The following is a 26,908-nucleotide window of genomic DNA, read 5'->3' as shown; positions in this document are numbered from 1 at the left end:
CAGCAGACTGCTTTTGAATGGTAACAGTTGGTAGGGAAAACTTGCTTTTGAAACTCTAAACAGATAAAAATAGTGTCTGCTATCAGGATTCAAGCAGTAGCTGTAGTGTTACGAAGAAAATACAGTTTTCATTGTGAAATGCAAAATACTGTGCAAAAATGGTACAGGATACATTCCTATTTCATTCAGATTTATGGAATAGAATAAATTCTGTTTTCTTTTTAAGGAAAGAAGGATTGTCCAAGTGTGGAAGATGTAAACAGGCCTTTTACTGCAATGTGGAATGTCAGGTATGGTAATGCATTTTGTGAGGGTGCGGGAGGGGAGGTGGGCGCAGGTTGCTGAACTCCATTTTTTGTTTGTGTGGCACTGATAGTCTCTGATTGTAGCTGTGGTTAATAGTAGTCCAGTCAGTTTCAGCATCCCACAGATGCTAACCATGGAGTTGTGCGTTGGACAATTACAGGGTTTGGACATGTTCTGTGTGAGTCTTTCAAGATCAGTAGCTCCAGGGCTTGGTACCACTGAGACTTTGATTAGAGCTGCCTGTCAGCTCACTAATTATGTCTGTATTACTTCTTTCTTTAAGCACAAACCAGATAATTTAACGTTAGCTCACTAAACTGGTAAGAGAACCTGTGTCTAATGGAAAAATCAAATCACTAAATAGCTAACTTAAGGTGTTTTTGGTGGTGTGTGGTTGTTTTTTTTTTTAAAGAATGTTTTGGGTGGCCACAGCTGGCAGTAGTCGTAACCGTTTGAAACCTACCATGCTTTCTCCCTAACTCACTCATTTTGGCAACTTTTATTCTTTTTGTATACTTAGTTTTTTAAAAGCCTCTAAGCTATACTTACACTAAAGTAGAGCAATATGAACACATACAAAATATTTGCATGCAGTTTAAATTCCATTTTTGCTTCAAACTAGAATAAGTGCCTTTGAAAAAAATTTTTTTGCCAGAACTAGTATCTAGCCTTTGTGGGCTGTCAACTTGATACGAAAGAATTATCCAGGTTATGTGTGAAAAACTCAACTGGATTGCTAGCTAAATAATGTAAGCTATGTAAGATCTGTGGTGCTGGGCACAGAGTATGGAACAGTGCTCGTTGAAGGATTTCAGTCACCAAAGGTCTGGTATGCAACTATGTTTAACTATAAATAATCCAAACCTTCTCCTACACGGTAGCATGCTGTTGAGTGCGTGGGTTGCATGCAAAGTATTTTCCTTTGTCATTGCCTGGACAGAGATGTTGCAGTTTGTGCTGTTCAGTTCCCAAGCACTTTGGAGATGGCTACCACTTTTATTTCAAGGAGGTATCTTATTCACCTGTTGTGCATGTTGCAAAGTGAGCTTGGTCCCCCCTTAGTTTTCCTTCTATTGCCTCCTTAGATTTCTGCTTTCCCACAGTGTCATAGTGAATCGTGGTCAAATCAAATGACCTTTTGGTTTTGAAGCACTGGGAGGACTCAAAACACTTAAAAGAAATAAGTTTTTTACAAAATTTGGAATAGTTCACAGAATATTGAAAGACTGACAGCCATCAGTTGCTGGGAAGAAAGAGAAGCGCTTACTGTATGAAGAGCCTTAAGGCTCTTGAGAGAAATCTGGATGAGTTTTAAAGACAGTGTAGAGAAAACTCGTGATTCATTCATGAGAAATGCTTATTTGTAAGAAATGTTTCCATATGACATTATTTCTTAGGAAGCTTTTAATGAGATGAGGGAAGGAAATACTTGAACACAGCAATTTAGTGGCTGCTTAGTGCTTGTGAGTTTCGTCTCTTACCATATAAAATTCGCAAGTAAGCAAGATTTGCCGAAGTAGGAAAGCTCAGTGATTTGTGCCAGGAAAAACAGCAAGTAGATATCATGGTGGAATTAGTAGAACTTAGTTCTGCTGATCCACAAGTCCTTTGCTTTTACCTCCAAATCCCACTTTCAAGTCCCTCCCTCAGTGTCCTGACTTCTAGCCTTGTCAGCTGAATGTCCTTAAGTCCGCAGGAGATGATGCTCAGCAGAAGCCTGTCTGATAAATTAATGAATTAAAATCTTTTCTACCTGTTGATGTGTAGTATGATGCTTTAGATATAAAGGCCTTTTGTAGATGTTGTGATGTCCAGACAGCCGTATGACAAGCACAGGTACTAGCACTTCACTCTTACTAGTGATACGCATATGACTTTTGACTCTGTCGTTGATATAACATTATCTTCCATGTTTTGGGCCCTTCTGAGTCAGTCTGATAAAATTTATGAATGTTGCTGAGATTGAATTCTTTGACATTCTTTCAAAGTTACCTTGAAGCATAATATCCTCTAGAAATCGGTCTCTACTGACTGTACGTGCTACAGACAATCTGTACTGCATCTTCATCCCTGTCGTCTTCAAAGGCACTTTTCAGCAGTTCAGCAATTCTTTGTCAAAGCCAAAAAGGACATCTGTGCCTTGATACTGAACTTGTAACACTGGGATGTACAGTAAATGTGTCCCTTTTGCCTCCGTGGATGTGAGACTTCTTCATGCAACAGTGATAAAAGGCCAGGCCTGTACTTGAGGATTGTGATGGCATTGTTCATTTGATTTTTATTTTAAGTTAATTTTCTCTGTAAATCCATGTTTTCTTTGCTCAGTTCAGCTAAAAATTACATGTACCCAACAAGGACATGGCATGATTTCCTATGTTGGTTAGTACCTTGTTACTCAATATAATTCAGTTTGACAACTGTTTATCACATGAAGTATACTACATGGGATAGAAAACAAAATTTTTTGAGCTTACTGTTTTCTTGCTTAAGGACTTGCTATACCACAATTCGTAGGAATTCTTTCTAGTGGTAGGGAGAGCTGGATCAGAAGGACACAAGAGAAAGGTGCCAAAGTGTGCAGCAGGAAACAAAGTTTTTGAGTGTCTTTTTCAGAATTGCAGATTTTGTAATTGCAGTTATCTTCCCCTCTCTAATGTGTTTGTGTCGAATGGAAATTTTTTTTTTCCTCTTTCAGAATAATATGGTTATTGAAAGTAAAGTTAGTGACACTGCATGTATTTCCCACTCTGTTGAGCCATATAGTATCCTTGTTTTGAAGTTCTTAAAATACTTTCCAAGCATTTAATGAATGAAGCCTCACAGCAGCCTTTTTCGCATTTCTGGTTTTGCAAATAGGGTACAGAAAGATACATTGACTTTCTGAAGATCCTTCAGGTGGTCAACATGCTCATCTCCTGCTGTGTGGCCAGGTGTTTGATGTATTGACCATGCCCTGCTCTGCAGTATATAATTCCTTTGCTCTGATCACTGGGAAGGGTGGTGTCACACTGTCGTGTGGGGGACTGAACCCGACAGAAGACAAAGTCTAGCAGTGATATGGTGGCGGATTTGCTCAGGGCTCTCTCTATACACACACATGTGCACGCATGCTGGCCCTGGCACAGTTCCCTTAGCACTAATGTGTCTTTTGCCTGTTTTGGTCTACTATTTTGCTTTTAAGATAGATAACCTTAGGTTTGACCTATATTAAGCTGAATGTTTGCATAGGCGTAGATTCAGTCTCAGATGCAGGGTGCGTGAGAGTGGAAGTTGTCTTCACTGCCTGTCCTTGCTGCCTTGAACATTTCGTGGGTTGGTAGGATCTAGCCTGGGTTTGCTGCGTCTTTCTTTTCCCAACCCCTAATCCAGTTCTTCTAAAAAAGGTTTGTGATTTCCAGCTGATTCATACTGTTCTGCTCTCTACTATTGCCTCCTCGAAGCTTAGGCCTGTTATTATAGTAGTGGCTTTCAGACCCCGTCTGCAGCTGTTCAGGTCTTGACTTCTTAAATTATAATAATTTTAGTCAAACAGCAGGAGACCTATGCTCATTTTTTCTCCTCAGAAATTAGCTGCTGAAACATTCTGAAGAGAAATGTTTTAAGAGGGTTACGTGGTTGCAATTGTGGAACCAGTGAACTTGAACCAGCTACTGGAGCTGCTTTTTCTGTTATTGTGCATAGCTATTATCCCAGACAGAGTGGAGATCAGTTAGCCAAAGTGCAGAAAGAGATGTTTTTGTCATGACTTTCCATATTTCAAGTATATTTCGAACAAAATATTTACAGGTTTTTCTTAACATGTCATGTTAAAGAGTACTGTAGTTGGTATTTCTGGAGTAAGGGAAACGTGTTTTTAACAGCTAGTAAGCCTCAAAATGTAGTTTTACAGACCTGGAGTTAGCATCAAGCAGATGTGTTTTAAATGAGACCTTGTAGAAATTGCCCACTCCTTTTCGGTGAGCTGTAGAAAAAATAGGAAATTCTTGCAGCAATGATTCTGCACAAGAGGAATCTGACACTGCAAGACTCTGCTTAAGATTGGCGTAGGAAAGTGTCTGTCCCCCTATCTAAAAAGTTTTGAATGTAGTTTTCTTTGATAAATGTCTCTTGTGAACCTTTTGAACATTAACCCGTGGAAGTCAAATACCCTCTATGGCCCAGCATTCGGTAAATGATGGTAGGGAAGGATAGCTGTGAAGACGTGTAAAACTCTTACCTTCACTGCTTGGTAAAGGACTGCATCAAGGAACTTTTCTGGATAACATCAGACCTGAGAAGTTGCCTCACTGAAATTGGATTAAAGAGCTGGATGCCATTTGAGCATAACTGGACCTTAAGCTTTTGAAGAAGTGGATTTAACCCCTATGCTGACTTGCACAGAATTTCTGTCTGGTATTTGTGTGTCTTTCTTTTTGGTCAGGTGAAATACAGCAGAAATTTTACATCCTACTGAAAAAGTCCATATGAGGAAGGAGGAGTGAGGATGTTTGTTTGGACTCGAGTCTTATTTTTTTAAGTATTGCGTTTTGTTATTAATTTTTTTTTTTTATTCTGAGCTATATGATAGTGTTCTGGGAATTAATCCAGTAGTCCTGGATGGTGGAATCATTTTGAAGAACTTGGTGGAGGAGATTGTTTCCATGCTTTGATGTGAAAAGCATAAACTTTAAAGAACTTCCCTTCCAACAATGTTGTCACTCACTCCTAAACGAAGGGAAAAATACTGTGGATGTAATGAAAATAGGAAGAAAATGTCATTAATGTAGCATTAGGGGATTCAATTAGAACGGTGCTACCTGTTATAATTCAAACTACTTAGAGAAAAACGTGGAAAAGAATGCAAAATACAGTCCTGCTGTGATGGCAGGGAAAGCTGCTGTCGCAGTGTTTCCATCCCAGGTATTACCCAGTCATCAGTACTCCCTCTTCGTGTGGTGTTTCAGGCTTTTATCTGATTTTGCACAATTCAGCTGTATCTTGTCCCTTTAACCTCCCTACTAGTTCATATAACTCTGTATGATTCTGCCTGGGGAAAGATTTTAATTAACAATGTGTAAAGAATAAAGGAAACAAACGGATTTTTAAAAAACACTGCTTTGAGACTGGCACGTGGTTTTGCATTTTGATTTTTTTATTTTATCAGGTGATCTCTCCTGGTTATTTAACTGGTGTGTATGGATGCGGGTCCTACAAAACTTCAGGTTCTGTGCCTTCGCTTCTTGCACACCCAGCAATCACGCTGAAGTTGGTGGGTGTCGTAGGTGTGCAAGAAGGGGTGACAGATGAGGTCTCCCTCTGTCTCTCTTCTTAGCCTTTGGATTCCTAAGCAAAGGCTATCAGGAATTTTCTAGAAAAAGGTCTTGGGGCGTACATAGGAAACAGGCCTCTCTAGGGATGCGTTTTGTAGCGTGACAGCTGTAGGAGAGTTGAGAGTGTAATTTTACATGACATGGTTACAGTGTAGTGTACTATTTTGGTTCTCCTGTCCTGTATTGCCACATCCTCTTAGAACGTTTATGCTGGAGCTTATTTCAAGCAGCCTGTACGTAGGTTTTTTTGGAAGTGCCGTACTGAGATATCAAGGACAATGAAGTTGACATTGTGAGGCGTTGAATACCCTTGCAGTGTTGCGTGGCTTCAAATCCTGCATGAGGCTGGGGTGGGTGTTCACCTTTCTTTTCCTAATAAAATAAACTCCTAAAGCTCTCCATGCCCAGGGTAATTAAAATGGCTATTTTTGATGGAAGAATTTTTGGTGTGCTAACTCTGAAATTAGTGATCTCAGCTTTTGTTTTAATCTGTAAAACCTGTAAAGGAGTGGACCAGCCAAAGCAGGAAGCACTGGGGCTCCTGATTCAGCTGGCTGTTTGAGGTGCCTTGGGTTGTCCTATGTGGCCTCCAGCTGTAGCTCCCACAAGAAATGCATCTCCCAGTAGACCTGTATCATATCTACTGGTCCTACGTAGATGTTTTAGACAGCCTGGGGTATCTCAGATGGCTCTTGCAATCAGTGATTAGGCAGCTGAGAGAAACTCTGTTTCTTCTGTTCCCTGCTACTTAGTCACTCTAATGGGCTACATTGAATCTTTTTTAATTATCTTTAAATTTTTTTTTTTGAGTGGGCTAGCACAGGGTCTATGAATCTGACAGTAAGGGGAATTAAGAACTTTCTGGAGGCTGCAAAAAGTTTTTCAAGTTTTCACTTTCAATTATAAATTTGTGGGATTTGTTGTGATTTCTTTCCTCTGCTACTGTTTTCCACCAGTTTAAGTCTGGTCTGAAAACAAAACTTGATACTCCTTATACAGGTAGAATACTATAGGTCTGTTCTAACACAGTGCTATAAATGTGTGTCTGGGATGAGATACAGAAATGAATAACTGTGCATTGCTTGAATATATAATATGTGCTTCATGTTTGAATAAAGAAATAAAATGAAATTTGATGTAGTCTGAGGACAGCCCATGCCAGGCTCTGTACCAGTGCAGAGTGTTGATCTGTGATTCTGCTCATCTTTGAAAGATTCTGTTGCTTTGGAGGAAATCTGTAGAGTGCCGAAAGCCAGTGGCTTGTGCCATCACTCAGTGTGTTACTGTATGTTGAGTTAGGAATACGCTATACATTCTTAACTAAAATGTGTTTGTCTTTATTAGTGTGTTTTCATTGCCTAGCTGTATTCTTATTCTATGACATTTAAGGAAAAAATCTGATAATTCTATTCAGTAGGTCTGGTTTTGACCTTACATATACCCATTCTTACAGTGTTTGTGAATCCATTGACTTCAGACGCATTACTCCTGATTACACCAGGGTCGTCTCATAATGAGGAGCCAAGGTATTAAATGGAAATGAACCCAATAAAGCCATCAAGCTCAGACGTACTCTGTCCTCACATGCTTGATCTGAACAATAAGAACTGGTGATTTATAAATTATGTTGTCTGTTTGCTTCTTCGTCATTTAATCCTTTTTTTCTGTTGAATAAATGAAGATGTTCTGACCTTAACTCATCCCTTGTGAATTTGTTTGAAAAAAGCAGGATAGCTGTACCCCTTAAATGTGACTCAAGCTTTTGTTCAGATTTAGTGAGTGTCATCTTATTTTTTTAAAGGAAACACATTTCACTTGACCTCTAGGTTCCGGCAGGACTTGCTGCATCCTCTTTTTCATCACTTTATCTTCATGGCTTATTTTTTTTTTCCAATATTTTTCTATGTTTTCAGAAGGAAGACTGGCCAATGCACAAGCTAGAGTGTTCTGCCATGTGCGCTTTTGGGCAGAACTGGAATCCATCGGAGACCGTGAGGCTAACAGCGAGGATCCTTGCCAAACAGGTGAGCAGGAGGCTAGACTTGGGAGCTATGTTCCTACTCTGGGTGCCAGGGAAGGCAGGAAAATGAAAATTGACCAAGAGTAACTGTCTCTGCAAAGCACATAACATACTAGCTTCCTGTGTACAGTCAGGTGTAATACAGAGCATGAGCAGCTGAACGAACTGACCATCAGACCACTGCAGCAGCGTCAGGGCCATCATAGTCCAACTGGAGACTTTTAGGAGAAGATGGCAAAAGGCTAGTGAGGTACAGAAAGATACGTTGACTTGCTGAAGATCCCTCAGGTGGTAAGCTGTGTAGCTATAACTTATGGCCAAGGCACTGTTGAACAGAGTCTGGAAAAGTTTTGTGGTAGTTTCATAATGTGCATGGTGTTTCGGCCTCCATTCTGGTAGATTGGAGCTCTTGGTTACATGTGTGGGCTAGCACCAAGGGCCATGTTGGTGAAGAGAAAGAAGAATGTTATATGTAGCTAAATTCTGAGGAATGCTCCTAGTGTTATCTGTCTGCAGGCACTGATGTCTTTGTGAAGCAGTTGCCTCTTGTACTATTTTTCAGCTGTATCTACCTAGCATTGTGTAGTATATAATTCGCAGTATATTTGTGAGGCAAGAATGCCTCTAAGGTATTCAGGTGTAAATGTGTATGATTATTGGAGTGAACTGGTGAAAAAAGAGATTGAGAGAGAAATCTCAGGCCCTTGGTCTTTGGAATAAAAGAATATTATTAGTAAGAAAATAAGATTGCTATGCCAACAACCTCCGTTTCAGTGTTCCCTAACTATATGGATACTGAGGATAACACAAGTGCTTACAGGGAGAGGACGGAATTCATGAGTTTCAAGGTTATTATGCTGTGTATCTTTGTGGAGCTCTAAACTCTCTCTGCAAAAACAAATCCTCTTTGAAGCATATTTGTGTGATTGAGGTCTGCTTATGTGACAAGGGCAACCTGGATACTGTGTGTAGTGAGGATTTTGGTGGCCTGCTGGGAAGGTAGCTGCGTACTTGCTGTGTGTGTAGATGTGTGTGTGTGACTTAATTAAAGCGTGGTTTGGTGGTGATCCACAAACAAAATCGAATGTTTAATGACAAAAAGTCATTGGAATAAATTTGTGCTTTTATCGCTCACAGGGAGGGGGGAGAACCCTACATGTCATATAAAAGCTAAATATGCAAACCATAGTCCCTGAACCTCAGCTGCTGGGCCACCTGCAAAGCCATATTTAATGGCCAAGATTACAAAGAAGTGGCCTTAGGCCAACAATGGAGCATTGCTTTTGAACTCTGTCAACAGTCAGTTTATTCACTTTCCTCAAAGCGAAGCCTGTCTCCTGCCTGCTTGCTATTGTTAGCAGCTTTCTGGGTGTCTAGAACAAAGCAAATGACATATTTAAAATACTGTTCAGTTTATGTATATAAATTTGATAGGAGTTAATCTTTGACTGCCCAATTTGGTGTGGAGAGAATACTTCTTTCTATGGCTTTACTAAGGACAGTCAATTTAACTCATTGCTGTTCATCAACTTCTATAAATTCCATACAGTGTGGATTTCGGTTTGGCTTACAGGTAGGAGTTCCCACCTTATGAATAAGTAGACAAAGCTGCCAACTTAAAACATTAAAATATTTTCTTGTTTTTGTTTTTTTTTTTTTTTTCCCCTTATTGCTAGAAGACTCACCCTGAAAGAACACAGTCGGAGAAACTGCTTGCTGTAAGAGAGTTTGAATCACGTAAGTAAAAAAAGGCTTGCAGGTAAACAGAGGCAGTTATCTATATTCATGATTTGCTTCCCCCGGCACCTCTCCATCAAAACCTTTCAGAACATCCCACTCCTGTTGGAGGAAGGAAGTAAACAAAGAGAATTGTGGTTCCTCCTTTTTTTGAAAGTGTGGTACTCTTCTTTCTTTCTTTCTTTTATCCCTTGGTCACTTGAGGGCTGTGAAACAAGGGTGAAAACCTAGACAGAATTAATTATGTAGCATACATCCATCTCATGGCTTTTCTGGTACTCTAGTGTCTTGAGAATTGTAGTGTTGTAAAATTAAAATAGCTGGTATATTTTACCAGGAGGCATAAAATCAGAGACAGCACAGTTGCTTGATGGTGACAGTGACTAAGGGGCTAATTGCAGAATCCTCTGAACTGTGCTTCAGTATCTGTCACTGCCAGTCAAATCTGACATGTTGTATATGATTGTGTTGAAATTCCGTGTCCTAAATGCTCCAAAATAATCCAAGGAAGGAGATGAGGCAATGGCTTGCTTTTAACTGGAAGGCTGCTGTTTACATCTGGTGAGGCAGAGTTAGAAATTGAGTAATGAGGGGACTCGTAACCATCCTGGCATAGTTTTAACTGGTCTGTCCTTTTTCTTTCTTGGTGCTCCTAATATACAAGGAGACAATAGGTTTGTATATTCACGTTTCTCACTCTGCTGGCTTCCAAAACCCTTTATAAAATGCTGAATAAATGCACTCATTGCTAGGGCTTGAGGTAGCAGAGTAACCAAGCACAGCAAGATTGCAGTCATCTTTGCTTCGTGAACAAAAGCTCTTGTCACAGATGTTGGGACAACTGGGGAAATAAGGGGGAAAAATGCCAACATTTGACTTTGCCTAAGGCAAGGATAATTTTTACAGGTAGGTTAGCAGGATTGAGGTTGAGGAGAATGGGTAAGTGCTGAAGTGATTTCTGTATATTCTTCTGCATTGCAGCTAGTCTTCAATAATTTATTAATTCAGGAGCTAAAAGGCTGAAATGTTTTTTCTATTGCAATGTCCCCCTTGTCCTCTAGGAGCCCTTGTTTTATTTCTGCTGTTAGTAAGAACCCCTGTTCCTTCTGCCTTGTTGACTCTCCTCATCTCTTAGCACACCTTTGCCATGTTCAGCAGTTGCCTTACACTTTGCAACACCCTGCGCAGGAGAGGAAAAGGCACCTGGCTGTCAGTTGGAAGCTCAGAATTTCTTATTTCTGGTTTGTCCTAATTCTCATCAAATTGTCCTATTTCATTTTCCTCAGTATTTTTTGTGACTATCTGTCATTCACATCTGTTCTTACAAATCCTTTCACCCTTCTTCCACTGTTGTGCAGCCTCTTCTCTTCCTGCATGTTTTTCTCTCCACTATTATTTTGAGTTGGAGAGGGGAAGCTGATGAGTTGCTGGCTCTCTTAGAGCAGGAGTGAGCTGGTGACACTACCATTGCAAGAGAAAGGATTAGGAAAAAACTTTCCAGCACTCTGCATTTGAGGAGGGAGAAGGGACCAGGACTGTATGGTCGATCATCTAGCTTACTCTGCGTAGTCTAGGCAGGAAGAGGTTCAGTGGCCACAGCTTTGGCTAGAACCTGTCATGGGCCTGAGGGTAAAGCTCTGAACAAAGCCGTAAGGGAATACACTTGGCAGGTGTGCCAGGACATTCCCACTGATGTTCCTGCTGTTTCCTGTTATCCTCAGATATCTACAGGTTCAACACACCTCTGTTGATGGTCATCCCCCCAGCCTGGGGAGGCATGGGCATTCTCAGGCACTGTTTGTTACCCCGTGAAGCAGGTGTCTGCAGTAGGTTGGGTGGATTGCACTCCTGGGCACCCTTGTGTTACGCTCCTCTTGCTGCAAAGGGAACCCCTGGTGACTAGCCCCAGCGTTGTTGGTGACCTTTGTTAGGTCCCTGTCACATGCAGCCACAAACAGTTAGGGTATCTGTGCTGGGAAAGATGACGTCTTTTAAAGGTAGGGATGAGTAGCCTTCCTTAACAGGAGTCTATGCTGGTTTGTAGTGATAAGGATTAGGTCCATATAAGGAAATTTAACTATGTAAAGCATGTTTTAAGAAGTGTAATGTTGAGTGTGACTTCATACCACAGTGGATGGGACCAGGTAGCTCATAAGGTCATGTTACACAGCGGAAGATAGGCTTCTAGAGAGCCAGGGCTGGCTGGTCTGTTTGCTAGGCTTGATAAATGCACTTTAGAGACCGTAACCCTTCTCTCAAGAAAGAGAAATTTGTGTCTCATTACCTGCTAATGTAAAGATGTTAGAAAATGCTTTTTAATCCTGCATGTTCTTGTAGTGCACGTGCAGCATTACATTTATGGAAGAACAGACACTCCTTGCAATACTTCCAAGAAGCTGTTCCTTGAGGGGTTTCTGTTTAAGCCTGGTTTCTGTTTAGGCCTGGTCTAACCTAAGTCTAACTACGGTTCATGGGGGAGTGTTCCTGTTACTGAAATGGAATGTATTCTTTGTCCACAGACCTTGACAAACTAGACAATGAAAAGAGAGAGCTGATTCAGAACGACATTGCTGCTCTTCATCACTTTTACTCAAAGCACTTGGAGTACCCTGACAATGCTGCCCTTGTAGTTCTCTTTGCACAAGTAAGTTGGCTAGAACACAGCCTGCTGAGGTGGATGGTGCCGTAGGAGTTTAGCCTTTGTGAAAGGGGAGAAATGTTAATGGTAATGGAGATGGTAACTCGTTACTTACCTTAGGTGGAGCTGAGTGTCTTGATGGAGAAGATCCGCTTCCTTGAGCAGAAGTGTTGGAACATGCCCCATTTCAGTAGTGAGGGGAGAGACTCTTGTCTGCAGACTTTCTATGAGGTGCTTCTCAGACACTGAAGAAAAGGGGAAACAGCCTGTATTAGACCCTGTCAAAGTTAGGCTTCTTGTGAGCCAAGCATAGGGCAGCTGTTGTTGGACTTACATGGAAGGTTGCTGGTCTGAGACCCTGCAGAGGCAAAATCCTTCACTCAGGCTTCAAACATTTGGAAATCCTTGCTGGTCGGGTCATCGTTGTGTTTGACCTTCATAGGGAGTAAACTTCAGAGAAGCAGAAAGAGCAGTCTGAAACTTTTATCTGGTGTGTGGCTTTTAAACCCAGTCAGGTAGTTTGGTCATCTGGAGAGATGAAGGAAAGGCAGGATGTCTTGTTAGATAACTTCTGAAATGTGTCACCTCTATTTTTTCTCAACTGCTTTTCATACAAATCTAAATTGAATGTATTGTAGTGGATAGAATAAAACACCAGTGGAATACTGAAAGATCTATTTTCTTCTTTTTCCTCCTGTACTTCAAAATAAGCTAGTTTTAAACTTAAATGTCTGAGTAAAAAGTTTAATTTTTTTGAGCTGGGGGCAAATGTTGACTGCTGTGATGAAAGCTGAGATGGCAGTACCCTGGTTGGTAGAGCTGGGCATCTACCAACAAGGAGGCAGAATTACTATTTCCTTAACACAGAGGTGCGGTTCTGTGGAGGAGTGATTCTTTAGCTTGTTTAGCATCTGCTCATCATCCATTGTGTTGCTTCTAATTATAGATTTCCCTTCAATGAAAATTTTTTTCTGTTTTGAAGACTTTGCGATTTATAATTTTCAGAGGGATACTTTAGAGATATCAGTACATCCAGTTTCTTGTGGTATTTCTGAATATTTTTGTTAGAATGTGGCCAGAATTCCCAAAGATTACGTTATTTTGGCTATAATGACTTTTGCTTTGTGTCCTGTCCTGACCCAGCTCCGCCAGATCATGGTACTTTAACTGACTTCTCTGAACTGCTGACGCCCAGATCTGATGTTTCATCTGGTCTTCTCTGTAGATGTCTTAACGTCACCCTTACGCGTCATCTTAAGCTTGCCCTGATCATCACTGTCTGCCACTGTGTGGACATAGCAATTTTTTGGACTAAAATCTCCAAAGGTCATCTGGATGCTCCTCAGAAGTGTTTTACAAGACACAACCTTTTGAGGTTTTTAGCACCAACATAAGTCTTTCTAGAAGAAAGGGAGGCATGTCTGTACAAACGTGTTTCCTAATAATTAGTTAACTTGACGTAAACCCAATAGTATGGATGTGCTGCTGCTCCTTTGTTTTGCTTCAGCACTTTCTCTGGCTTCGTGTTGTCTACTTTGCTCCTCCATTTGACGTTCTTTCTCCCCATGGCTCAGGGCAGTCGTTTGGGATTAGGATACCTCTGACTCCTGGCTCACTGCTTTTTGTGGGCTTTTTCTGATGTTTCTTACTCAACACAGCTAAGGTGTGATTGGTCCTTTTGAGTGGAGCAAACATTTTTGTTCGAACCATCCTTGCCTTTCACTGTGCTCTTCCCCAGCTGTTGGTATCATTCTACTCTCTTTTGTCCCTGTGGGACATAGCTCTCGAGACTGGTGCTCTTCCTCCTCAGTCTTACCTTGTCATACTTTTCAAATGGTTTCTCTCATCTCAAGTTCCAGCGTATCATCCTTTCCTTGAAGACCTTGCATAATTTCCTGCCTCCCTTTGCACATTCTCTTTTCCACCATTGGGAACAATCTCGACCTCTAGTTTTTCCACTGTTGTCTCTTTACTCTCTCTGTGTTGCCTTTTTTTAGTCATGCATTCATCTAGTGAAACCGGTAGTATCTCATCCTTTCTAATTCTTCCTCTTGTGTCACTTTTCATATGATGCATTCGAGAAGTGGGTTGTCTCTGGCTTAGTGGAAGGGAGTTGATGATAACTCACTACATATTTTTAGGTATTTCCCTGCGATTCAAAAACATCGGGCTGTTCTTCACGTCAGCCTTTGTAGCCTTACGTCCTTACTTGCTGTTGATATAATCTTTCCCTTCTGTTGTTTTTGTATTCAGCAATTACATTTTGGTTTTGGTTCAGATATGCTCATACGTTGGCTAGTGTAGTAGCATGCTCATTTTGAGAGACAGGGAGCTTTTGGATGCTACCTTGCTAAAAATAGCAGGGTAAAGATCTAGTAAAGATAGTGGTGAGTGAATCAAGAGAAGCAGGACACTTTCCTTAATTGTCAACTCATCCTGAACAGTTCATACCTGAGGAGTGGCTTTGGGAAGTATTTGTGTATTTCTAAAATCCAGTGAGAGCTACATTCCAGCTTGTGGGGCCTATCATTGTTGGTAGTGTTTGTTGTCAACTCTTACCCTTCCAGAACAAATACTTACGCTGTGTTTGATTGACTGTTCTGTGCCCATTGTAGCTTCAGCTGGACTTGGCCACATGATAGTAATTGTTTTAGTGCTTTACTGGCACTTCTGTGAATGTTTGATTGTAGGGAGATGTTGGTGAAGGTGGAGAGAGTTCCCTTCGTGTTGGCATGTATGTGACTCGCAGTGAAAGTGGAGTAAAGTACTCGATTGATGGGCATTTTAGTCACTTAAAGTCACACTTAAAGAAACTCTAGTAAGATTCCACTGAGTGTAGTGAGAATAAAAGAGGGAGAAGGTTTTAAAACCTGCTTGAATCTAATCTAGAAGAAAGATTTGTGAACAAGCTCTTTTGATCCTGTGACTATTTAAATTAGAAATACACTTCCTTTCTTAATCTGTCCTTTTTCTGTCCCCTCCTGTTCTACGTCTTTATTAGGCTCAAGTCTTTCTCACTGCCTTTGTTGTTCTTTATATGTGCTTTAGCTGTGGCTGATGTGTGCATTCCTTGATGACAGATGTCATTGTGGCAGGTGTCCATAACATATGTTCCATCAAAGCTCTGTACTGCCCCAGCCCGGCTGAGTTTGCTGCTGTTCATCCCCACGTTGCTTCTTGCATGTGTAGTTCTGCTTTGGCTTTTTCATGGCCAAATTAAGTCTCTTTGCCCTGGCAGTGTCAGGCTTTGTTTTGTGTTTGCAATGGTCTTGCTTTCTCTGACACTTTCTAGCCCTCTTTTCAAGCCCCATTTCTCTTGGTTGGCCTTCCAAGGAGCAATCCTCTAGATATTGTGCCCTGAGCAGGTGCAAGTGTTGGACTGTCATTTCTCGAGTGTCCTGCACATTCCTTTGGATAGGGAATTTGTCCTCACTTTGCTTTTTGAGATGCTGTGTAGCTCCCTGTGAGTACTGGTGAGGTGGAAAGAAAATTTTAAGCAAATTACTGCAATTGACTTTGAGCTATGAGAATGTGCTATGTGAGTGTGGAATACTTAGCTGACCAGAAGCTGATTTAGTCTCTTTCTCTTTTTCCTTAGGTTAACTGTAATGGCTTCACAATTGAAGATGAAGAGCTCTCTCATCTGGGATCAGCCATATTTCCTGAGTAGGTTGATTTCAATATTTTTAAAAATAAAACTGACTTATTTAAAAACAAAGGTTCTTGCACGTGTATAGAAGTAGATATCTACTGAAAGAAATTTAATTAAACACTTAATTTGTCTTGTTTTAATTATCTTTAATTAGCTAATAAAATGTGGCCAGTAAGTTGCAGCAGTTTTTCTTAAAAAATCTGCTAATTTTGATAAAACTGCACTTGTAATTTGTTTTGAAGCTTAGATTGTGAACTATATGCAGGTTGGTAGGAAACAGTTACTTAACTTGGCTAGCAGGTTCTGGACAGAGGCATCATGTAATGATCAAAGTGAGATGAGAAGGATTGCAGGTGACTTGCTCTATTCACAACTTTCTGTTTTGGCTGGATATAATCCTTCACCTGGTGTTCGCTGAACAACATCCCTTCTAGCTTTGTTCCTTGGCAAACAGTAAATCCCTGTGATAACTTCTTTCAGCCTCCTTGCTATGACAGTGGAAAAAATATCTACAAGCTTCTTAGCTTTACAAATAAACTCCGGATGTTGTTAACTGCAGATCGTGGACGGGGGAGCACAGCTCTCTAAGGCTGAGGAACATTTCTTCCATTTAAGTTTGTCCTTCCCACTTAATGTTGTAGCAACAGAGGATATTTTCTGCCCCTGTTCTTTGCAAACCCTGTACTGAAAGTATTACCACTGTCTGCTTAGGCTGACTTCCTTGTGAGGCGTAGATTACTGGTAATTTATCTATGTCAAAGTAATCTGAAACTTACAGATGCCCAATTAAAGCAGGACCTGATTTTGCTAAGTGCTGCCTGCAGACGGTGGTAGACAGTCTTTGCCTCACAGATTCTCCTTCTTCAGGCAGGTCTGTCTGAAGTCTCTATCCCTGATCTACAGATTGGAAATTGAGGCCTTGAAATGCCCAGGATCAGAGTATGGTGGGGAGAGGGAGAGAAGAGTATTAAACCAGGATGTTCTGGAAACATGTCCAACACCATCCTTTGTTTATAAATGCTCAGCATGCAAGACCCAGATCTTTCCTACTTAACAGTTACGGCTGTGAGCTACAAAGACTGAAGAGACAATTCTTATTTTGCTAGATTGGAAGAGGAAGACCTAAAATTACACATTTTATCTCAAATCAGCAGCCTGTTGCACTTGCTCCAAGCTTGGTAGTAAGGGCGAGTACTTCTCTCTAGCAGTCCAAGTTTTTGTGTAAGTCATGTGCTTGTACAACAGAGAGATCTCTTCCATCCCACTTCAAACATGGGGACTGCTAACATTTGCACAGAAGCCAGCTATAACTGTAATGCCCATCTTAAGTTGCTATGCAGCAAATGACTTTTGTTTTCCTGTGTTTGCTTGTTTCCTTTAGGTTAAATGTGTTTTTCTTTCTTTCTTCTCTGAGGAAAATACTCTGTTTATTATAGGTACCTAAACAGGATGTTTGTAGTTAAGCTATGTGAACACCCCTGTCAGCTGTCCTGTAGCACTATAAGAATAGGAAAATAACTTGCCTAGTCCTGGAATAATAGGATTTAAAAAGATTCATTAGCACAGCCATTCTCCATACCATTAGAATAAATAACAGTATGACAGATTTTTCCCAAGATTACCTTCATGTTAAGCCTCAGAATAAAAACAGCTTACAGAGAGAGACAGAGTCTTTCAGACTTTCTTGTTTCGTGAAGTGGTGCTTAACTTTTTGCCTGTTGCTTTTGGTGGTTCTGGGTGAAAAGGTTTACTTTTCTACTTTTACAGTGTTGCATTGATGAACCATAGCTGTTGCCCAAATGTGATTGTAACTTATAAGGGGACCTTGGCTGAAGTCAGAGCTGTTAAAGAGATTGAGCCTGGAGAGGAGGTAAATGCACTGTGTTTGAATGTACTCTGTACGCATGCATCCTAAAAGTAGGATCCATTCTGCTTTTCAGGATTCATTTCAATTAGATGACAATTTAATAATAGTTGTTTCTCAAAGAAGTGTAAGATGTTGCTTTGGAAAAGTTGGGGTAGCTCTGGAGGACTGAAGTGGCTCTCAGAGGCAGTATCCTATTCTGTGCTAAAACAAGGGAAGGGCACCTCCAGCAGTCACTGTGTATCTGCCAGCCTCTGTCTCTTATTTACCCATCTGTGTAAAATGAGGGTGAGTTTACTGATGTTTGGCTGGTGCTTTGAAATTCCAAGATCAAAGCAAATTATTACTGCTATAATAGTTCCCAGTATAATAGTAATGTATTGAAATTGAAGCCAGAATCAACAAGGTAAACGGGTACAGATAAGTTCCCTGACTTCTGTTTGGACAGAGCATGCACAAAACGTGGGACTTAGTCATATCACCTCCACGGCGTTTGCTGGGAAGTGACAGAAGAACAAGGGTGTGTTTTTAGGTGGAGTGAGGCTGAACAGTGATGGATAAAATTCTGTGAAATTGAGTAAGGCTCTCGGTTTACCAGAGCTGCTTTTTGCTTTTAAAAAAAGAAAAAAGATGTTAAGTAGAGTTGAGGAGGATGTTCAAATATCTGCAGGGGGTGAAGGTATGGAACATTCTCTCTGGGGATGGAGTTTGCACAGAGTTTCAGTGGCTCATTTGTCAATTTAGTAGGCAAGGTTAATCCTGATCAAAATAAGTTCAGATTTGATCTTCATAACTCCTACCGCTTTCTGAAGTATGTGATACCAGTTTCGAAGAAGGGGGGAGAGGTTATTTTTGTGGATGGTAGCTGTCCACCATTGTGAACAAAACAAATTTAGTTGCTGGAGCCAAGGGTGAATGACTCAGGTGAGCAACTTCTTTTTATGCCATTTACTAATGATGATTTACCTGCAATGTTGGCGGTCACTGCAAATGCATTGTGGTAATGGACAAGGACTGATCTTGGTTTCAGAATTTTACTGTAGAATCCCAGACATTCTCAGCATTTTCACGGAGGGCTTACAGTGAGAAGTAGAGATGTGGAGCACTTACCTTGCTTGTCTTAGAGGCTGCATCGGTTCTCCAGAACCTCATGGCTTTTGCACATTCTCTTTTCTGAGAAAGTATTTTATAAATGTGAGCTCGTGGTTTTGCTTGGGCTCTGCACGGTCTTACGGCCTGTGTCTCCATCTTCAGGCTCAGGGTTGCCATCGCATCGCATCATTTTTAACGTTTTTGCTGTAAATGCGGTTCCTGCATTTTGCGTGCTTTGAAAGTGGGGAAGGGAGGAGAGGAGTGTGAAGGAAAGTGTGAGATCACACAGAATAAGAAGAGGAATATGTATTGTATGAAATTACATGTACATTTTACTTTAAAGAAGAGGGAAACCTTAAGCATAAAGACTGAGCAAAACATTTCAAATAACTTTAAATGAGGAAATGGAACTAAAAGTGTTCCTTGGTCTGCAAAATTAGCAATTGTGCTGTGCATATGGCATGTTTCTTGGGGGAGATCTCATTTTGAAAACAGCACTAAAGTTAGTTCCAGGGGGTCTTTTCTGAAGACCATTGAAGTAGAGGAAAATAGTGTGTGTGAAGGGCCTTTAAAATGTTCAAAAGCAGGTTTTCTTTGCTTTAAAATATTGCTGCTGAAGTAAATCTGATATTCATTCTCTTAGAACTGGAACACTGGGCCTCTTTTCTTTTCAGAGATCTAAAGGTCTTGTCCTAAGTTTCTAAAGCTACTAGTGACTGCTGTTGCCCCAATTTTTGTAGGTTTTCAGAAAGAAAAATTTGAGATTCCAGCCTCCAAAAAACCAGGCCACTGTACTTTATCCTAGGGTGGATACCTGAAATCATATTTTACTTCTGAAAAGTAGACATCTCTTTGTAGTCTGACAGGAGCCTGAGATTTATGCTGTGATAGTTTCCTTATCCACACCTGAATCTTGCTGTCCTGGGTTTAAGCCAGGGTAATATTTGAGGGAAATTCCATAATGAATAGGAAAGGAAACACTTCTCTGACAGATTACATTCACTAATGGCAAGTCCTGATGCTGCCGAGAAGCTGGGAATGTGAGGGAACAGACCAGTGATGTGGCTGCAGGGATCCACAAGTTGCACAAATATGTAGTTGTCATACTACATATACCAGAACTAGTGGTGAGAAGTATGTATAGTTACACTGCTTTTCACTGACTGCTGTGTTTTTACCATACAGGTTTTTACCAGCTATATTGACCTGTTGTATCCCACAGAAGACAGAAATGACCGGTTAAGAGACTCGTATTTCTTTAATTGTGATTGTAGGGAGTGCATTACAAAAGAAAAGGTAATAAAGTCGGTGTGAACTATGCTTCTGACTGTCAAGGCACCTACCCAGGTCCTTAGATGTAATATTCGATCTAATTTAATTATGTTTTGGAAAGTAGGGTAATACGGGGGGGGGGGTTTGTTTTTCTGGCTAGGAGACTTTGATACTCATTCTTTCCACTGTAATCATGACACATCAGGAAATTTCCTGGTAGAAACCTCTTTAAAGTTGAGCTACAAAGCAAAGATGAAAACTTTGTTAAAAGTAGATAATTGTACTGTGTCTGTGCTACCTGGCCAAAATAATTTAGCTCAGAAGTAATTTTTTTGCAACTGCATGTTTTCTACTGACTCCCAGCAAGTGAATCTTGCTTGGGGCATTTCTGGGGTCCTGTTCTGGGATAGAGTCCTGCTGCAGTTTCCGGCTGAGACATCTCAGTCATTTCTAGGTGATGTTGTATGACATCGCTGGATGGTTTGGAGACCCAACAGAATGTGCGAAATGGGCTTTCCTGCAATGATGTCATGTCGGCCTTCTCACAGACAAGGTGGTCTTGGGTCACAGCCCCTTGTGATGTGCAGGCCAGATGTATGTTCAATAGACATCACCTGGTGCCCTTCAGAGAACAAAGGCAGACATCCAGACAGTGTTCTTTAAAACAGGGTGTTAGTTTATTTTGAAGAAAAGCACTATGGGGGGTGGGGGGAAGGTACCCAAACTCAACAGATACTGAAACAACTGTACCTGTGCAGCCATTTGGACCTCCTTCACTGGAGGTCCTAGGAGAATTGAGCTTTGTGTGGCTTATCTGTCATTCTGGCCAAGATCAGTCTGGCTGGCATAACCTGATCCTTAAGTTTCAGATCACTTTTCCCCCTATTTTCACAAAGGTGTCCTTTTAAGACCTGCTTCCCAAACTGATCAGACAACCATCTCATTCCGCTAAATGGTGTCATCTTTTGTAACTTTTTTCCCAAATAATACCCAATATTCTTGTTTGAGGCCATTCTGTTGATATGGTAGTTGTGTTTTTCCCCACAGTTACCTTTATAATTTTGCCACCGAATTTAACGAAGCCAGGATTTCATCTGTGATTTCCAACACCGTGCTACTTTTGGAATCACCTGTCACTCAGCCTCTGGAAAGAGTCCCCCATAGCCCTCTCAGCTGGCAGGTGAAATAATAAAGGAAAAAGAAATCTAGCGACAATGTGAGGCTTAAATAGCAAAAGATTGTCTCCAGATTGCAGCTAACTCTTCAAGAAGTAGTAAGTGAGACGGAAAGATAAGAGTAAGTGGAGCTGTCCAGCAGAAATAACAAAATCTGTGGAAATGTGGTTTTGTCTGTAGATATGAAGGATCCTTTTCTGTATTTAATATCGTCTCATTTTGCACTGAGCTATAACTTGGTGGTAGGCCTAAGGTATTTGGTCTTTTCTAGCCTTAAAACTAAATTTGCTTTAATACCTAATCTCTCGGAAGCAGTGAAATTTCCTGTGTAAAACTGCTTTCATCACAAAATCGAAAAGCTCTTGGATCTTTCAAAAGAAAGGGACTTCATGGAAGTAGAGAATGGCAGATGAACTGGAAGGCACAGAGGATTCTAGGATTCCTAGCCAAGGCTTTAGAGAAAAACTGCAGGTGCACATTCTACCTTTGTTTTTACATTCTTTGAAGAGCTTAAGTTCCCATCTGTGTCTTTTTATTAGAGTAATTTTGTGTAGCAGGTGCACCTTTATTTGTAGGGTTTGGAACCTGCGTCTATAATGTCCATTGTGTTTCCTTCAGGATAAAGAGAAACTGGAAATCCGCAAGCTGAATGATCCTCCATCAGCAGAGACGGTACGGGACATGATCAAATATGCCAGGAACGTGATTGAGGAATTCAGACGAGCCAAACACTACAAATATATCCTTTGTCTCACCCTGACTCCACTGGCTTGGTGTGTGACCTAAAAATCTTACCTGCTGGATTGCTTCAGAAGTACCTGCAGGAGAAATACTATGACCATTAGAAGTTAAACTTGCCTGTGTCCTCTTTGTGTCTGAAGAGTTGTCCCTGGAGACAAGGGGCAATTTAGCATTGCAGGTGGTGTGGGAATGTGGGACCCTACGTTTGTTCCTTCCTGTGCCGTTCTCAGTTTCTAGAGTGCAGCCTATGGCTGTCTGCACAACAAACCGGAGACTAGAGCGAGCATAGGTGTGTGCTTGCGTGAGTCGGCTGTAATATTGCCCTGTTTTGAGAGACTGCACGTGAGACTGCAGCTGTTACTGACGGTCACAAGCCTACCTGTTGTAACGGTGGTGCGATGCAGACAAAAATGCAAGATTCATGGTGCCGGAAGCAGCCCAGGCTGTATCTCATGGCTGATTCAGTACCCAATGCGGGGGGAATTTCACTCCCCCTTCTTCTGACACATTGCTGGTGCGGTGGTGATTCCGGGAAGCTGCTTTTTTTTGTTGCTTTTTGAATCTGAAAGCTAGTTTTGTAGAGTATCTGAGTAGGAGGGGGAATAATCTCATGAGCGGAATACCTGTGAGTACAGAATACCTCTCAGAGTAGCTCTGGGGTTGTAACATAGATACTTCAATGCCATTTGAGAGAAAAGAACACTTCTCAGAACCGTTCTGAACAAGTTTAAGTCAATTCTTCTTTGGCATTACCAGGTAATTGTCTAATGAGAAGCCATCTATTTTTTGGGTTCCTTGACTTCTTCATACCTCCTAGTGAATTACTGGAGATCTGTGAACTCAGCCTGGACAAGATGAGTGCAGTGTTTGAAGACAGTAATGTTTATATGTTACATATGATGTACCAGGCCATGGGTGTCTGTCTCTACGTGCAGGACTGGGAAGGTGCACTGCGTTATGGTCAAAAAATTATCAGACCATACAGGTAAATGAGAGACTCTTTTGGGTTTTGTTTTTCTTTTGTTGTTTTTTTTTTTTTTTTTGGGTGGTGGTTTTTGGGGTTTTTTTTTTAGTGCTCTAGTTCAGTAATCTAAGTAATTTAAGACAAGTTTGGGCAGGGATCGGTTCTCTCAGTCCGTGTTGTATAAACACACTATCCATGATATCAGTACTCGAAAAGAAATGTTTAAATGCTGGGACAGATTTTGTTCCTGTCAAAATGTGGTCTGCAATACATGGCAGAAGGTGACTCTGAAATCCTTGCTTTGAGTTCTCAAAATAAGTTTGTATCACCTTGGGTACTGTGCTAGCTCTGCTTAGCTAGGTAAATACTGGGTTGGGTTTTTTTATATGCTAGTACTTCACTAAAGCAGAGCTTCGAACTCCGTCTGCAGTCAGTATTTTGTATGAGGTAGTGGAGGCAAAGCCTGCTGTTGCTGCCAGCCTCCCGCCCTCTCCCACTCCTTTCTCTCTGCAGTAGCAGGGAGGTTGTGGTTGCAGGGGAGCAGAGCCCTGTCCTGGGGCTGGGGCTGAGCAGCAGAGGGAGCTGGAGCCGAGCTCAGCTCCTGAGCTCGCTCAGAGGCTGTAGGTGCCCTGATGTCCCTCACCTCCGCTGCCCTGATGTCCCTCACCTCCGCTGCCCTGATGTCCCTCACCTCCGCTGCCCTGATGTCCCTCACCTCCACTGCCCTGGAGCTAGAGGCATGGGAGAACGGGCAGGCTGAAGCCCCATGTGGGGCAAGGCAGCACCCAGCCTCTGCAGGAAAGAATTAATACTATCTGATAAATTTTTCTGTGTTTTTACAGTAGTGATCTCGTTCACTAGAGCCAGCCAGTTATGTGCTGTATCTGATCCTGCCATGGGTCTCCCAAGCAGATTCTCATCTTGAGATGTGACTTTCTTGCCAGCTGGGGGGAGCGCAAGTAAAGCTCTCCCTTTGGAGCAGATGCCAATGTGAAGTCACAGATCACTTGGCAGAGAGCAGCGGTACAAAGAAGGAGCCAACATTCCCCCCCTGGGGGCTCAGTGCTATTTATCTTCCCTGGGACTTGCCCAGCTCCTCTGGCTCCGAGCCTGGCATTCCAGGTCAGCTCTGCTGCACCGGCTTCTGCTAGCTCAGTGTGTGCGGGTACAGAATGGCATGTGTGCTGTACGCGCTGCTGAGGGCCCCTCGCTTTCCATTAAAGACCAACTATTGTGGAATAGGCCGAGTTACTTCTGCGGGTGTAGGGTTGCTCCAAAAACTTGTAACAATGCAGTCTCTTTCTGTAGCTGGCTAGATTAAAACTTGGGGCAGAAAGTCATTGCCATCTGACAGCTGTTCAGAGGCATATGGTGGTTTCAGTTCAATTCCCAACTGACAGGCATCCCTGTCCCAGACACAATTGGCACTGACTCTTGGCAGTCATGGCAGAGGGGATGAGCGGTGAATGGGCAGGGGCAGTGAGAGGCAGCTTCTTGCCCCCTGAGAGGGGGTCAGCGGCTGGGAAAATTCTGTGAAACTGCCAGGTTTGATAAAGCTGAATTTCTTTCTCTCTTGCAGTAAACATTATCCTTCCTACTCACTGAATGTTGCCTCCATGTGGCTGAAGTTAGGGAGACTGTATGTGGCACTGGAGAACAGAACGGCTGGAGTTAAAGCCCTGAAGAGGGTAATTATTTTCTAGTTTCTTCATTAATAATGCCAGTTCAGGCATGGGATCATTGACATGCTACGTGCTTCTCTGTCAGTAAGCCTGGCTTGGTAGGAAATGCCCCATGCGTTAATATATTTGGTTACTGAATTTTTGGCTCCCTTTTGATTTTTTCCAAAGATGCAGTACAGGTCTGTTTTCACATACAAGGGGTCTTACCTTTTCACGGTCAACTTCCACTGCCGCAGCTGGAGTGAGCATTATGCTGAAACATTTGCTATACATTCTTCACTGAGCTAGAGCTGTACTAGTGTAAATGAAGCAGAACTCTAGCTTATCCTCGCTTACTAGGTAAGGACAGAAAAAATGCTTGGCTCTTATCAAAGGCACATAGTGTTTCATTGAAGTCTGTGATTTCTATATCCAAGTTAAACTAGGCATGCTTTTGGTGGTTATTTGTTCTGGAACCAACTGATTTTTAAATAGCTGACGGGAATTCAATGCATCTGGTAATGCTGAAATTGGCAAATACAGCATTTGGTTTTACATTTTTCTTCACCTCTTTTTATTAGTCTGTTCCTTATTCTTTAGGTTTTTATTCTCCAGTTTTTTTAATTAGTCCGTACCATGTTTCTTGACTTTCTTCCCCTATTGTTGTTGGACAGAAGTTTAGTTTCTTAAGCATCAGTGACTACTGTAGCATATAATGACTTAGTGTGGAATGTCACGATTTTTTTTTTTTAATTTTTTTTTTTAGATACTGGCAAGTTTTTAGCCAGCAATAACAGAGCCATCCAGCCATGGTGAAAGATACTACAAAATATATGCTCTAAAATTTAACTGTTACCTAGTTTAAAATTAGCATAGGTTTTCCTTCGCTGTGGTGTTAAAGCTTTGACTAAAACTGGGATTTGTGCCAGTAGGAACATGGGATGGGGGGTTGGGAACTGTAGGTAGATTTGTTGGCATAGTTAGCTTCCTAACACAAACATTCTCTAATGACTTGCTTCCAAAAGCTGCCTACAGGAACTGCCCAAAGTTATCCCAGTCCCTGATGTTTGGGATTTAGTGGAAAAACAAAACCATTGTTCTCTGTCAGTTTGCAAGCAGCTCATCCAGAAGGCCCTCCTTCCTTCTTTTGGGCAGGCGGGGGAACAGAGTCGTTTCTCACTGCTGCTGAGGTGGAACCAAGGGCTCTTGTCATACTGACCTAACAAATATAAGAGCATAATTCCATAGAACTTTCCTGAGGAGAAAATGACTAAATGCTCTGATGGCTAGGGTCCTGCAATTCTTGCTGTATCTTAGCACTGTGGTCTTTAAATATTCTTGGACTTTGAACTTCCTGCTTTCAGTCCTGTCTGCTGCTGCCTTTTATTACGTCTGTTTGGAGCCACTGCTAGCCTTTTCTCAAGTGGAAATCTTGCCTCTACACCCGCTCGGCAGTGCAGCGTGGCTGCTGGCAGGAATGTGCAAGTCAGTGGGTTTGGCTGCATGAAATGTTGACCAGAGCAGGCTGTGGGTGCAACGGCAGGGAATCGGGCACAGCAGTGTCTGTCTGCATCTGGCAAGATCTCGTTTTTGTCTAAGCAGCTGCTGCCTTCGTAAAGCATTGGTAGCCCCTGGAACCAGTGGAGGGTTTACAGAATCAAGTCTGAAATGCCTTAGTGTAACTTCTGCAATCAGCCTGCTCGTCAGTCTGACAGCTGAAGGATAAATTGGTAGGAACACAGCGCACTCTGATACTGGTTAAGTCCTCTGCCAGAATATTACCCACCCCACTTGCAGTTTTCTGTCCTGGAGCTGGTTGCATTCAAAGTAGTTTTGTCAGGAATATCATTTTGAAAGGTGCTTTGGGATCCTTTAAGATGAAAGATGTATTCTCTGAATGTAAAACCTTTATTACTTAGTTTTGAATTTCATTTTATTTCCTACTGGGTTTATGACTACAAGGGGACAAAAAGTAGCTAGAGGTGTCAGACTGTTTCAAACCTCTAAAGAGAGTATTTATAGCCTGGTGTTATATATGAATCAATTGTGTGAATATTTTTTTTCTTTTCATAGGCAATTGCTATCATGGAAGTAGCACACGGGAAAGATCATCCATACATTTCAGAGATCAAAAAGGAATTAGAGGACCACTGAGCCTTTGAATCTATGCAATCCTTCAAACTTTTATTTAAAAAGCCTTGTTATGGAAACCTTCAGGAGTGCTTTGAAAAGCGGAGGGTATGAACACAGTTCTGTCCTATAATTGGAATGACAAACACACTTAGGCCTTGCAAAATGTTCCTAGCTTCCACACGTCTACAAATGATTTTTTTTTTTTTTTTAAGGAAGCATCCATGGTTTCTTAAAGGTTATGCCTTTTGACAGCTCACGTGCAAAAGTGGCCATTTTTTTCTTTACAGATTTTAATGTGTAACTTATTTGTCTAAAGTAAATAAAGTGGTCTTGACCCCTCTTGA

The 26,908-nt window shown here is 41.5% G+C and overlaps 1 protein-coding gene across 1 annotated transcript; it reads left to right on the top strand.

Annotated features, from left to right (window-relative positions):
- Positions 1–189: 189 nt before the first annotated feature.
- SMYD2 (SET and MYND domain containing 2) lies at positions 190–26,908 on the top strand (the record flags this gene model as incomplete). The annotated part of the gene is made up of 11 exons (XM_009706885.1): positions 190–290; positions 7,529–7,639; positions 9,312–9,372; positions 11,892–12,016; positions 15,609–15,676; positions 17,430–17,532; positions 19,804–19,914; positions 21,684–21,804; positions 22,617–22,791; positions 24,350–24,458; positions 26,505–26,908. Coding segments are annotated over 11 exons (1,166 nt in total), but the record flags the coding sequence as incomplete, so codon positions are not given.

This window comes from Cariama cristata, unplaced genomic scaffold (genome assembly GCF_000690535.1).
Source record: "Cariama cristata isolate BGI_N322 unplaced genomic scaffold, ASM69053v1 scaffold1719, whole genome shotgun sequence".
NCBI lineage: Eukaryota > Metazoa > Chordata > Aves > Cariamiformes > Cariamidae > Cariama > Cariama cristata.
Note: the sequence above shows the minus strand (reverse complement) of the source record. Positions and strands in the feature narration are given on the sequence as shown.